The following is a 12883-nucleotide window of genomic DNA, read 5'->3' on the forward strand; positions in this document are numbered from 1 at the left end:
AGGCTCCCCCCCGCAGGGCCGTGCGCCTGGTGCCCCTCCAGGCTCTTCCCGTTTCCTGAACGGTCTTCCAGACCGAACCTGAACCACTCCAGACCACCTCAGCGCACAGCCTTCCCTTTCCCTCTCCTCCACCTAGGAACAACCCACCTCCCCAAGTCTGGCCAACCAGGATGTAGGACTAATCCTAAACCAATTAAGAACGTTAATCCCTGAGGCCGGATCTGCAAACTCCCTAATCTCGGGGAGAGAGCCCGGCTGGGCCCACTCGCAGCCCCCTAGAAGCAGCAAGCACCTCCACTGGGGCGTGTGCATTTACCACTTCCTGGTGATTGGTGTGCTCATCTCCTGGTGTCCCCATTGTGCCTTGACTGGTGGATCAGCTCCAGCAAAGCAAGCAGTCTAATGGGCTGAAGTCAGAGGCTGATACTTTCTCATCTACATTCCAACTGGTGGACCTAGGCCTCGTCCTGAGACAAAGATGGTGGATGCAAAGGCAGTCACAGACCATGGCACCCCACAGGCCCTGGCACAGCAGCGCAGGGGAGTCAGCAATGTCATAGTGAAAACACCCTTCTATCAGGTGAGAGGGTATTTGGGCAGAAAACTTAAAAGCTCCTTTCTGAAAAGCCGGGAACTATGTGGCTGAAGATGAGGAAAACTTGCCGAAGCCAGTATCTGCAGCCTTTTCTCTATTGTTCCTTTGTCTTTTATTTATTTAGCCAGTCCTGATTTCAGCCTGGGAGCTGTCCCTGAGCTGCTTTTTTTGCTCAAGGCAAGAGTTCCACCACTTGAGCCACAGCACCACTTCTGGCTTTTTCTTAAGTTTATTGGAGGTAAGAGTCTCACTGGGGCTGGGAATGTGGCTTAGTGGTAAAGTGCTTGCCCTAGCATGCATAAAGCCCTGGGTTCAATTCCTCAGTACCACATAAACAGAAAAGGCCAGAAGTAGTGCTGTGGTTCAAGTGGAGGAGTGCTAACCTTGAACAAAAGAAGCTCAGGGACAGTGCCCAGGACCTGAGTTAAAGCCCAGGACTGGAGAAAAAAAAAAAAAAAAACCTCACAGACTTTCCTGCCTGGGCTGGCTTCGAACTTCAATCCTCAGATCTCAGCCTCCTGAGTAGCTAGGATTACAGCAGTGAGCGACCAGCATCCTTTTGTCTTTTTTGTCTCAGCAATGAGTAAACTTCTTCCTTGTTCCCAACCTTATAGCTCAATCCTCCCTCAGTCCTTGGATTGAAAGCCCTGCTAGTGGTCAGTGGAAGGCAATCCCAAATAGCTCGAAATTCCTGAGCAAAGAGAGGGAAATATCCGGAATTCAGCCTCATGGGTTAACCTCACACGAGTCAATGTATGCCCTGAAATTTTCCAACTTGTTATCCAGCATTTGCTGTATCCCTAGGTGTCCTGCTGTGGGCCTGCTCCTTGTACCAGCTGCTGCCACCTTTGGCGGCCCTCTCTCACCGTGTCTACTTGGAGCCGTCTGTTCTACACCCTCATCCATATGGGGGCCTCAACAGTTTGCTGCCTCCTGCTGTCAAGGACAGTGGTGGAAAAAGTCTGGGGCAAGGTATAAAGATATGAAGTAGGAGGGGGCTGGCTGCAAAGTGGGCAGAAGAAAAACTAATAAAACAGCAATAGATTTGGATTTGGGGTAGGAGACAAAGGAGGACCCAGCAGTGAGTAGATACCTATTTGTAATGATTTGCCCTGCCATTTCTCACACACCCTCCCCCTCCAGATCCAGATGCCCTCAGCATTCTGTGCCCACCTCTTTGGGCACCCTGACTGTCCAGTGCTCAGTGGCTCTGGGGCTGTGTACCGAGTATGTGCAGGAACTGCTACCTTCCACCTGGTGCAAGCTATCCTGCTGGTCCACCTCCACTCCCCCGCCAGCCTAAGGGCACAACTGCATAACAGGTTTGTGTGTACTCTTTGGGTGGGGAGGAGACAGAGGAAGAAAGTACACACAAACTGAATAAAGGAAGTTCCAGGATGAAGTAATTGCACTACTTACTGAGTGGCAGAGAGCCAGATACTTACCCTTTTGTAAGTGCTTCTGTCTACAAAGTGGAGCTAACAATGGTGTTATTATATGCAAACCTTTTATGACGTGTAAAGTGTTGTTCAGATATTATTCAGGTGTCTTTGAGTTAATTTGGAAATGAATATTCCCAGACCCTCTCACTAGGAGCTGGCTCCTTTCCCGTACTTAGTATTTTCTTCTTTGCCCTCATCTTCTAGTTTTGCTTTCCTCTTTTTCCCATGGGCATTCTTCACTCTTGCTTTTTCTTCTGAATCTAGTTTTCTTCTCCCCCACCAAATCAGCTTTTGGTTCCTGAAGCTGCTGTTGCTATTATGCCTCTGTGCTGTTGCCTTCTGCATCCCAGATGAGCATCTCTTTCCAGGTACTGTCCATCTCACATACCCTGACCAGCAGTAGGCCAAAAATCTCTCTAACATACTGGGCAGAGAGCCAGGTGTAGTGACACATACTTGTAATCTCAATACCCTGGAGGCTGAGGCAGAAGGATCATTAAGTTCAAGGCCAGCCTGGGTATGTTTAAAAAAAAAAAAAAGAGCAAGATTTGAGTGGTTCACTCCTGTCATACTAGCTATTGAAAACTGGATTCAAAGTTTAAGGCCAGCCCAGGCAGAAAAATTCTTGACACCTTCTCATTTGTTATTGTAGCTACTGAAAAGCATAACACAGGTGGATCGCACCCAGGCATGAACCTGGGCTACAGCAAGACCCTATCTCAAATTACCAGCAGAAAAATGGGACTGGAGGTGTACCTTGGCAGTTAGGGCACCTGCCTAGCAAGCGTGTCAGGAATTCAAATCCCAGTTTCACCGAAAAAATGTGGCGTCAAGTATTAGTGGCTTGTGGCTGTAATTCCAGCTACTCAGGAAGTTGAGATCTCAAGATCATGGTTGGAAGCCTGAGTACATGACTCGTATCTACAATAAAGTACCAGAAAGCCAGAAGTGGAGCGGTGGCTCAAGTGGTAGAACAGCAGCATTGAGCAAAAAAGCTCAAGGACAAGGCCCAGGCCCTGAGTTCAATCCCTAAGACTGCCGGGGGGGGCAGGGGGAATGTGGGGAGAAAAGGCACAGTGACTGATATATGCCCAGGTAATTTTTCCCACTGCTGCCTATTTTGCAGCCTGGCATTACATTGGCATCTGTGGAGGCTTCACATTCATCCTACTGCAGTTGGTGCTTATCACAGCCTTTGCTCACTCCTGGAACAAGAACTGGTAAGGGACTTACACTCTAACCTTAAAGGCTCTTCCTAGGTAGGTTGACAAGTATTAGTGGATGCAGGAAGACTGGGCAAAGAGCACAGTGAGTCACTGGTGAGATCATGGCCTCTCACTGAGCACTGCCAAAAACCTCAGGCATGGGACAGGGCATAGTTCAAGTGGAAACCCCTTAGTTCAATCTTCAGTACTGTTTAACAAAAAGCCAGGCACTAGTAATCTTACTCAAGAGACTGAGAATGAATGTCGTGGCTTGCAGCCACAAGGTCCACAAGACTCCATCCTCAAAGTAAATAGGAAAAAGCCAGGTTGGAGGAGTAGCTAGAGGCAGATCAGAGGCTGGGAATGTGGCTCAGTGGTAGAGTGCTTGCTTAGCATGCATGAAGCCCTGGGTTCAATTCCTCAGTACCACATACACAGAAAAAGCTGGAAGTGGTACTGTGGCTCAAGTGATAGAGTGCTAACCTTGAGCAAAGAAGCTCAGGGACAGTGCCCAGACCCTAACAGGGTTCAAGCCCCAGGAGTGGCAAAAAAAAAAAAAAAAAAAAGGCAGATCATGAAGCCCTGAGTTCAGTTGGTGGTGACCAACAAAAAACAGGTGATGCGAGGTTCACGCCTATAACCTTGGCTACTCAGGAGGCTAAGATCTGTGATCTGAGGATTGAGGTTTGATGCCAACCCTGAGCAGGAAAGTCTGAGTTTCTTATCACCAGTTAATTACCAAACAGTTAAAAGTGGAGCTGTGGGGGCTGGGAAGGTGGCTTAGTGGTAGAGTTCTTGCCTTGCATGCATGAGGCCCTGGGTCCAATTCCTCAGAACCACAAAAGCAGAAAAAGCCGAAAGTGACGCTGTGGCTCAAGCCGTAGATTGCTAGCCTTGAACTCAAGAGCTGAGGGACAGCGCCCAGGCCCAGGGTTCACACTCATGACCGACTGAAAAAAAGTGGAACTGTGGCTCCAGTGGTAGAACATTAGCCTTCTACACAAAAGCTCCAGGACAGAACTGAGCTCAAGCCCCAAGACCCACCAAAAAAAAACACAAAAAACCATGTTTGATTCTCAGAGAGTGGGATAAGTAATCACACCAGTCTTCTGGAGAGAGGTAGAACAGTTCATAGTGGATAAAAACAAAGAGTTTGGACCCTAAACCACCTCCCATTTCTCCTCCTTAGGCAGACAGGTGCAGCCCAAGACTGTAGCTGGTTCCTAGCTGTGCTGCTGGCTACCACAGGATTCTACAGCGTGGCAGCCATAGGAACTGTGCTCTTGTTTCACCACTACACACATCCCACAGGCTGCCTGCTCAACAAGATGCTGCTTAGTCTCAACATCTGCTTCTGCGGCCTCCTGTCCTTCCTCTCCATCACCCCTTGCATCCGCCTCAGTGGGTATACACCCTATTATGTTCCAGCTTTCAAAAACTCCATTTAGTATTACAGCAAACCTCATTAGCCTTCCCAATCTCAGTAGTCTGGTACAATCTGCTTCCCTCAAGGGAGGCAGGAGAGAAAATTACCACTGCCCTCTAAACTAAAGCAATGATACTTGTTCATCCTAGAGCAACCCCGCTCTAGCCTTCTACAAGCCTCAATCATCAGCTGCTATATCATGTATCTGACTTTCTCTGCACTGTCCAGCCGCCCTCCAGAGAGAGGTAAGGGACAAGAACTGGAATACTGGGGCTAAAACTTGTTCTACTTTGTTCTTAACGCCTTTCTCTTCTGTCGTCCCTCTCCAGTTCTCCTTCAGGGACAGAATCATACCCTGTGCCTTCCTGGTCTGAGTAAAATGGAACCCCAAGTACCAGATACCTCAGTAGCTGTGTTAAGTGCTGCCATCATGTATGTTTGTGTGCTTTTTGCTTGGTGAGTAAAGGTGTCAAGGGGAGAGGTGTGAGCTGAGGGAGAATCCCCAGGAGAGGGAGAGATAATCAGGAGAATGTCTAGGGCCCTGGTTTACTTAAACATAACAGCAAGACTAGGAGAAAATCTCTCCATGAACAGGGACAACTTCTAAGAATAGCACTTTGTCAGATGATCTGTTAAGAGAAGACGGGGGAAGGGGGAAATGACTTGAGAATTTTAGGCTTTCAGGGCCTCATATTAGCAGACTTAATCTTTGGTGAAAAGTACCTTCCTATAATTCATCTACATGGATTAGCTGGTTTCAACCTCTCTGAGTTGACCAGCTTGAGAACTCTTCTTTCCCAGCAATGAGGCTTCATTCCTGGCTGAGGTATTTGGGCCCTTGTGGATAATCAAGGTTTACAGCTACGAGTTCCAGGTGAGGAGCAAAAGCTTAATATCCCCCAAACCCTTCCCCCAACAGAGACACACACACACACACACACACACACAAACACACACACACACACACACAGCCTACCAACCTCTATACCCAGAATGCTCAGATTCTAGCTGCTATTACCTTTTATTGAATACCCACAATGGGCTAGGCACTGTGCTAAATACTTTACATACATAATCTCATTTAATTTAATCCTCACAACAACCCTGTGAGGTAGGTGATATTTGCTCCATCCATTTTACAAATGGAGAAATTGAGGCACAAAAGATTAAACATCTTACCAAAGTTTGCATAGCCAGTTATATGCTGGAGCAAGAATTTGAACCCAGATAATGCCTCCACTTCTTCGCTCAAACTCATTTTTTCAAAGGGGAGTTTTCTAGATTAACATGACATTCTTTTGAAGGAATTCTAAATCAGGCTACCCTGTTTTGCAGAAGCCCTCACTCTGTTTCTGTTGCCCAGAATCGGCAGAGCCAGAGAATGGTGAGTGTCAAATGAACCTCCTAGGAACTGATAAAACTCTGTAGCCCTTAAGAGCTTACGTGAGTAGCTGGGGGGAGAGGGAAGCAGGGCTTCAGATCTGTAGCCCTGCTTCCCAATAGCTCTTCCTCTCTGCAGGCCAAAAGGGTGGAACAGCTAGGCCAGCTGACCAAGACCACCTTCCGGCAACTCCAGTACAAGCCCAGCATCTTCCCTACAGCTACTCTGCCTTCCACTTCGTCTTTTTCCTTGCTTCACTCTATGTAATGGTTACTCTTACCAACTGGTTCAGGTAGGATAAAGGTAGGCCCGAGATACTCTCCTAAAAAAACTTGCTTTTGGGGGGGAGGGGGAGGAGATCAAAAATTCAAGAGCATACCAAGGGTTGCCCATGATTGTGGGGAGGTAGAATAGTCTAAAAGCTAAGATCCTGCATGTTCTCTAACAAGTCTTTGGTTCCACAGCTATGAAGGAGCAGAACTGGAGACCTTCACCAAGGGAAGCTGGGCCACCTTCTGGGTGAAGGTGGTCTCATGCTGGGCCTGTGTACTCCTCTACCTGGTGTTGTTACTAGCACCAATCTGTTCGTCTCCTACTGAGAATCCTCAGCACCCTCTTATCTTCAGGCATCGCATCAGTATTAGTGGGTAAAAGCCTCCAGTCTAGGAGTTTTAACAACAAACTGGGATTCCCTTAATATTGTGCTCCCTAGTCTTGGCTTAAGGGAGCTGCCCAGCACAGCACCCCAAGAGCAGAAAGGGAAGTTATATCCCCTTAGACTTAATACTACATTTAATTGGAAAAAGTGGTCAAAGACACGTTAATGCTACAGGCAGTATGTGACTAAATGAAGCTACCCGTTATGTCTTCATCCCAGTTTAAGAGCCTAACTCTCAAATCAGCAGCTCAGGAACCACTGCTGATCCTAGCAGACACTATGGCACCAGCCCTTTCCTGGCTCCTGGTGGGGGTGGGGAAAGACCAACAAGGACTCAAGATTGTCTTTGCCTTTGCAAATAAATAAGCAGTTCAGCCCTGGGCGCAGGGATGTAAGAAGCCCAGAACCGCAGAACAAACCAGGCCACAGGAAGAAAGGAGCACAGAGGCTATCCTAGGTTTTAGTCCTGACTCTGAGGTCAAGGGAAGTGGGAAGACAAAAACCACCCTCATTCCATGAGGAATGACAGAAGAGAATGTGAACAACACTGAGAGTAACTAACCTCAGGAAGTGGGCGAACAGCAGGACTTTTTGGCCAACTTTCAAGCAGACAAACAAACTAAGGAAGAATGAGGAAGAGAGGTATCAACTTAGGTCCTGGAGCATTCCCTCTTAGGCCCTCGACTTCATCCTGGACTGGTGTGGGGGACAAAAATTACAGAAAATAAGTCTCGATGGTTCTTAAAGGGTTCCTCTACCACATACCTGGAGTGCTTTTCTGGCCATCATAGTAAAATAAAACTTCTTTCTGTGATGTCTCACTTATTAGGTCTCTCTCTATATATATCCATAATCTCAGGAGTCTAAAAAGCTCTCCCTTTCTGGTGGGAAAGGGCAATCATTTCTCCATCCCCATCCCCCCAAACCCCAGTCAAACCAGGCGCTCAAGGAATTACAAAGCTACTTTTAATACTTCGGGGTATGCCCCCACAGGAATAAAAAACACTGGGAAGGAGTAACCCCCTCACCCCCAAGTGTGGCCCAGGGGGAGAGAGGCTACCTGAGGGGAAGGAAGCACAAAAGGGACCCGCTGCAGACTCAGGGCAAAGGGAATGCCATCGGTGCTGGGACCTGTGAGCGCTACAGGAGGAAACTCGAGCATGGTGGGACTGGCTCCAGGCACACAGGCGAAGGGCAAGAGGGTTGGACACGAAGCCACAAAGCTACTTGGGTTCCTCCTTCTTCTCGTTTGCCTTTTTCTGCTTCTGCTGCATGATCTCCGAGTCCCTGGGGGTAGAGATGATGGGGCACTGGGAGGTACCAGAGGGCAAAAGGGACAAGATGCAAGGGGACGAAGGGCACAAAGGATGAGATAGAAGTGGATGGGACATAGTTCAGCATATGGCTGCAGTATTCCCACCCTAGGAGAACAAGAGAAATAGCCCTGAGGTTCAAAAGGCAACCAGTCTCCGTCAGGCTGTTGCCCCAACTGGTCAGAAGTCTGGCCATACAGGCCCAAGGCTCACTATTCTGCGTGGAGTACCACACCCAGGAACACTAGTGACAAAAGTTGGGAGAAGGGAGGAGAAATGAACAGCAAGGAAGGACAAAAGTACTAGGGCAGTCACCACCTCAACTGTACCGGATCCTCAAAGCTTCCTGCCCGTGCCCTTCAGGTCACACCCAGGGGCAATCAGAACACAGACTGAGAGGACAGGGGACCCGCCCCCCCCCCCCGTCCCTTCCTGTTATGGCTGTGACCTAACAATTTTGGAGAGCGGGGAGGAAATAAAACCCTAGAGGAAGCAATGCAGTCGCGGCCCCTCACGACAAATCCGGATTCGCGCCCTGAAGTTAACTCTCTTATGTAGTTGTTACCTTTCCTGAACCCAGATCTTTCCCCCCCCCCCCCCCCGCGTCCCATCCAGTCCCGATCCCAGCCCTCTCCCTCCCCTCCCTGGGGCTACCTCTGCTTGCGGGCGGCAGCAGAAAGCCCATCATCTCGGCGCTTTCCCTTAACCGAGTCGCTCTGCTTTTTCATATTCTTCTGGCGGGCGAGCTCACGCTGGTTACCGCCTAAGGAAAGAAGGTTGGAAGAAAAGTGAGGCAACGGGGCCGCCCTGAACCCACACACACATACACACACACACACACCCATGGGCGACCCTCCTCTCCCCAACTCCAAGGCTGCAATCCCGGCCCAGCTCGGGGGGAAGGGTGGGTTGGCCACGGAGCGGGTCAAGTTGCGGGGCGGAGGAAGGACGGCCCGACCCAGGCGGCTCCTGAGAGGCGTGTTTCAAGTTTCGGGGAGGTGGGGGGACGGACAGGTGGTGCGGGGTGCATGGACCCTAAGAGTCCCGGGGCTGGGGGGGGGGATTGGGCGGGATTCTGGAGTAGGAGGTGCCGGGCTTCCCCCCCCCCCGCCGGCCGGGAAGGTCGAGGAGGGCCTACGCCTAACAAGGGGGGGGTCTCCAGAAGTAGGGGTGGGCAAGGCTCCCAGTGAGAGGGCAGCGAAGGAGTGCACCCCGAGAAAACCCTCGCTGCGGAAGCCCCCCCCCACCCCGGGGAGGTCAAAGCCGACGGCTCGGCGGTCATCCTCCGGGCGAACCGGGAAGAAAAGGGCAAAAGGCAAGGGGCTCTGTGCTCACGGGTCATGGCGACGGCAGCGGCTCCGGCCTGCCTCCGTTGCGTCCCCTCGCTCTGTCCGACGTTGCAGGCCCCGCCCCTTTTCGTGCAACGCAACCTAGTCGTCTCCCCCCCCACCTCCTCCCCCGCCCCCTCACGCCCCGGGCGCCGACGCCGATTGGACAACGCGAAACACGTGAGGCTCAGGACTACGCGCGAGTCCGGGCGGAGGTTCGCGGGCGGAGCGCCAGGCGTAGGGCGGGGCTTCCTGGCCGAGGCGTTGGGCGGGGCTTGAGGGGGGGGATAAAAAAAAAACTAGGCCGGGTCACGTGGGCGGCGGTGGGTGGGGGCGGGTGGAGGGGTGCGGCTGGCGATGTGGCGCTCGCGTGGGCCGGAGCACGTGACGCGGGGGCCAAGTGACCTCACGCCGGGACAGTTTGGGGTACTGACCCACACACGCACCGGAAGGAACGTGGGGTGGGGGGGAGGGCGTGAGGCGGAGGGTCTGGGTGGCTCCTCCGGTTCTGTTGTCCGAACTCTGGAACCGAAGTTGGCGGTGCTGCCCCGGACGGCCCATCTCCCTCCCCCCCCCCAGCACGTTCCCGGCGCACTTCGAGGAAACGCCACGTCACAAGTCCGCGGCGGGCCGGGCGCCGAGCCTGTCATCCGCGCTGCTCTGGGAGGCTGAGCGCTGAGGACGGAGGTTCGAAGCCCACCGCGGGCGGGAGAGGTGTCCCGAGGCTCTCCTTCGCCAATTACCCACCAAAATGCCGGAAGCGGCGCTGTGGCTCCGTGGTGGAGCCCTAGCCTGGAGCAAAGGCAGCTCGGGGACGGCGCCCCGGCCGTGACTGGCCGAAAGAAAGGAGGGAGGAAGGGAAGAGACCTCCACCCCCACCCCGGGCTGGGAACGGGACCCCGGGCTCCCGGCGGCTGCGCACCGAGCGCCCAGCCTCCCCGTGGAACTCTGGATGTGAAGATCAGAGGACTCGAAGGCTCCAGAAAGCACAGCCCGTGGCGTTGGGGACAGTGACCGACATTGGCTGTCTGAAGGCCTCAGTACACGTTTCCCGTCTGAACGGGTTTGTGAGAGAAAGTTCCGGAGGACTCGAAACTAACTGTGAACTTTCCTCACTCTCACTTCCACTTATCTTCGGGCTCCTGAGATACCAGACTTAGCCCAGGGGGTGAGCGCTCCAGATCAAAAGTTGGAAGGTAGCCCAGGGAGGAAAGTCTGGGAGACTCTTATCTCCAACTGACCTCAGACAAAACCACCTTGAGGCTGGTGGGAAGCAGAACCTCAATACCATCCTCCTGACCTAATATTACTAAGAATTGTTATCAGTATATCTCTGTCTGTCTCTCTGTCTTTCTGTCTGTGTCTCTGTCTCTCTGTGTCTCTCCAGCAGTTTCTAAAATTTTGCTTTCTTGTTTTTTTGGTTTTTTTTTTTTTTTTGGGGGGGGTCGGTCATGGAGCCTGAACTCTGGGCCTGGGCACTTCCCCTCAGCTCTTCAAGTCAAAAGCAGGTGCTCTACCACTTGAGCCACAGCACTACCGGTTTTCTGCGTGGTTTATTGGAGATAGGAGTCTCACGGACTTTCTGCCCGGGCTGGCTTTGAACCGTGATCCTCAGATCTCAGCCTCCTGAGTAGCTAGGATTACAAGCATGAACCACTGGCGCCTGGCTTTTCTTGTACATCTTATGAAAAGTGGCATAATTTCAGGGTATGTTTCTTAGTGGTTAGAGTGCTTGCCTAGCATGCATGAAGCCTTGGGTTTGAGTCCTCAGCACCACAAGAAACAGAAAAAGCTGGAAGTGGTGCTGTGGTTCAAGCGGTAGAGTCTTACCCTTAAACAAAACAAGCTCAGGAACAGTGCCCACGCCCTGAGTTCAACCCACAGGACTGGCAAAAAGAAAAAAAGGAAAAGAAAAAAATTCAAGTGACATAATTTTAAGCCAGCTGATATCCACATGAAATATATGCAATGTTTAAACAAATAAGTTTGGAATTTCCCACTTGATTACCACACATCAGCTAAGCCCTCTTACACCATTAATTTCTGACACTAGCTCTTCTTAAAGATACATTCTTTTTTTTGGGGGGGGGGGGGTCATGGGGCCTGAACTCTGGGCCTGGGTGCTGTCCCTCAGCTCTTCAGCTCAAGGTTAGCGCTCTACCACTTGAGCCACATCACCACTTGTGACTTTTTTTCTTTTTGCTTATGTGGTGCTGAGGAATCGAACCCAGGGCCTCATGCATGCAAGGCAAGCGCTCTACCACTGAGCCACCTTCCCAGCCCCAGATACATTCTTTTTATTACTTAGTTTTTTTTATTGTTATTAAAAAGATGATGTGCAAAAGAGTTACAGTTACATAAATTGGGTAAAGAGCACATTTCTTTTTGGATGTCACTCCTTCCCTCCCTCTCTCCCAGTTTTTCCCTCCCAATCCCCACCCACAAGTTTTATAGTTCATTCTCAACATAGTGCCTAATATGCACCACTGCTAAATTGTTCCCCCTTTGTCCCTCCATTTCTGTGCCCCCACCTACCCTCCCAAAGACAAACAAACAAGATTTTTTTTTTAATGAGTCACTGGGGATTCTTTTTGCTTTTGTTTGGAATCTGAACTCAGGTCTTTCAGCTTTCCAGGCAGAAACTTTACTACTGAGTCAGCCCAATATTTATTTTGCTAGTACCAGTGCCTTGACTTTAGGGCCTTAATTTCGAGACCTCACACTTGATCACTGACACTCTACCATGCCTCCAGCCCAAGTTTTTGCCAATTATTTTAGAGATGGAGTCTTGTGGAGTGTTCTGCCCAGCTGGTTCCCAGTCTCCATCCTCTCCGTCCCTGCCTGCTGAGTAGCTAAGATTATAGGCGTAAGCTATCAATACACAGGCTCCAGTTTGGTTTTTTGGTTTTTGTTTTCATTTTGTTTTGTTTTTTGGTTGGTCATGCAACTTCAGCTCAGGGCTTGGCTTCTGTCCCTGAGCTCTTTTTACTCAAAGCTAGTGCTCTACCACTTTGAGCCACATTTCCACTTCCAGTTTTCTGGTGGTTAATTGGAGATAAGAGTCGAGGACTTTTCTGCCCAGGCTGGCTTTGAACTGAGATCTTCATCTCTCAGCCTTCTGAGTAGCTAGGATTATAGGCATGAGCCACCAGCACCTGGCTAAGTATTTTATTTTTGAAATAGAGTATCACTAAGATTTCTAGGACTGGCAACCAAGTCTGGATTATCCTGTCTTTAAGGGTAGCTGGGAGTACAAGCATGCTTCTATCATCTTTTTTTTTTTTTTTTGCCAGTTCTGAGGCTTGAACTCAGGTCCTGGGCACTGTCCCTATGCTTCTTTTTTGCTCAAGGCTAGTACTCTACCACTTGAGCCACAGCATCACTTCCAGCTTTTTTTTTTTTCCTGTTTATGTGGTACTGAGTGAGGACTTGAACCCAGGACTTCATGCATGCTAGGCAAGCACTCTACCACTAAGCCATATTCCCAGCCTGCTTATATCAGTCTTAAGGATATACATGAAACCTCCATACTTAT

General features: G+C 50.4%; 2 protein-coding genes across 4 annotated transcripts; one reads left to right on the forward strand and one right to left on the reverse strand.

Annotated features, from left to right (window-relative positions):
- Positions 1-16: 16 nt before the first annotated feature.
- Serinc4 (serine incorporator 4) lies at positions 17-7528 on the forward strand. 2 transcript variants are annotated; one of them, XM_013010128.1, is made up of 12 exons: positions 17-580; positions 1400-1567; positions 1739-1917; positions 2326-2405; positions 3164-3257; positions 4432-4643; positions 4818-4913; positions 4998-5124; positions 5470-5542; positions 6004-6052; positions 6188-6341; positions 6514-7528. In XM_013010128.1, exons 1-12 carry the CDS (start codon positions 479-481, stop codon positions 6698-6700), a joined length of 1521 nt encoding a protein of 506 aa, XP_012865582.1. In that variant the 5' UTR covers positions 17-478; the 3' UTR covers positions 6701-7528. The 2 variants fall into 2 exon arrangements, with proteins under 2 accessions (XP_012865582.1, XP_012865583.1); XM_013010129.1 differs by lacking the exons at positions 17-580; positions 1400-1567; positions 1739-1917; positions 4432-4643 and having other exon boundaries at positions 2043-2405.
- Positions 7529-7653: 125 nt separating this feature from the next.
- Serf2 (small EDRK-rich factor 2) lies at positions 7654-9457 on the reverse strand. 2 transcript variants are annotated; one of them, XM_013010132.1, is made up of 3 exons: positions 9356-9457; positions 8675-8783; positions 7654-8017 (listed from the first exon to the last, which is right to left on the reverse strand). In XM_013010132.1, exons 1-3 carry the CDS (start codon positions 9360-9362, stop codon positions 7732-7734), a joined length of 402 nt encoding a protein of 133 aa, XP_012865586.1. In that variant the 5' UTR covers positions 9363-9457; the 3' UTR covers positions 7654-7731. The 2 variants fall into 2 exon arrangements, with proteins under 2 accessions (XP_012865586.1, XP_012865585.1); XM_013010131.1 differs by having other exon boundaries at positions 7655-7994; positions 9356-9456.
- Between the last annotated feature and the right edge of the window lie 3426 nt (positions 9458-12883).

The sequence above is a fragment of the Dipodomys ordii genome, unplaced genomic scaffold, assembly GCF_000151885.1.
Source record: "Dipodomys ordii isolate 6190 unplaced genomic scaffold, Dord_2.0 Scaffold11, whole genome shotgun sequence".
Classification (NCBI taxonomy): domain Eukaryota; kingdom Metazoa; phylum Chordata; class Mammalia; order Rodentia; family Heteromyidae; genus Dipodomys; species Dipodomys ordii.

What these genes read in the sequence shown, in the direction of transcription:
- Serinc4 (XM_013010128.1), top strand. Translation starts at nt 479, where the DNA reads ATGGTGGATGCAAAGGCAGTCACAGACCATGGCACCCCACAGGCCCTG. An exon ending in TGGAAAAAGTCTGGGGCAAG is followed by an intron (nt 1,568 to 1,738) that starts GTATAAAGATAT and finishes CTCCCCCTCCAG; the next exon opens with ATCCAGATGCCCTCAGCATT. An exon ending in CACCCCTTGCATCCGCCTCA is followed by an intron (nt 4,644 to 4,817) that starts GTGGGTATACAC and finishes TGTTCATCCTAG; the next exon opens with AGCAACCCCGCTCTAGCCTT.
- Serf2 (XM_013010132.1), bottom strand. An exon ending in GCTGCCGCCCGCAAGCAGAG is followed by an intron (nt 8,018 to 8,674) that starts GTAGCCCCAGGG and finishes GGTACCTCCCAG; the next exon opens with TGCCCCATCATCTCTACCCC.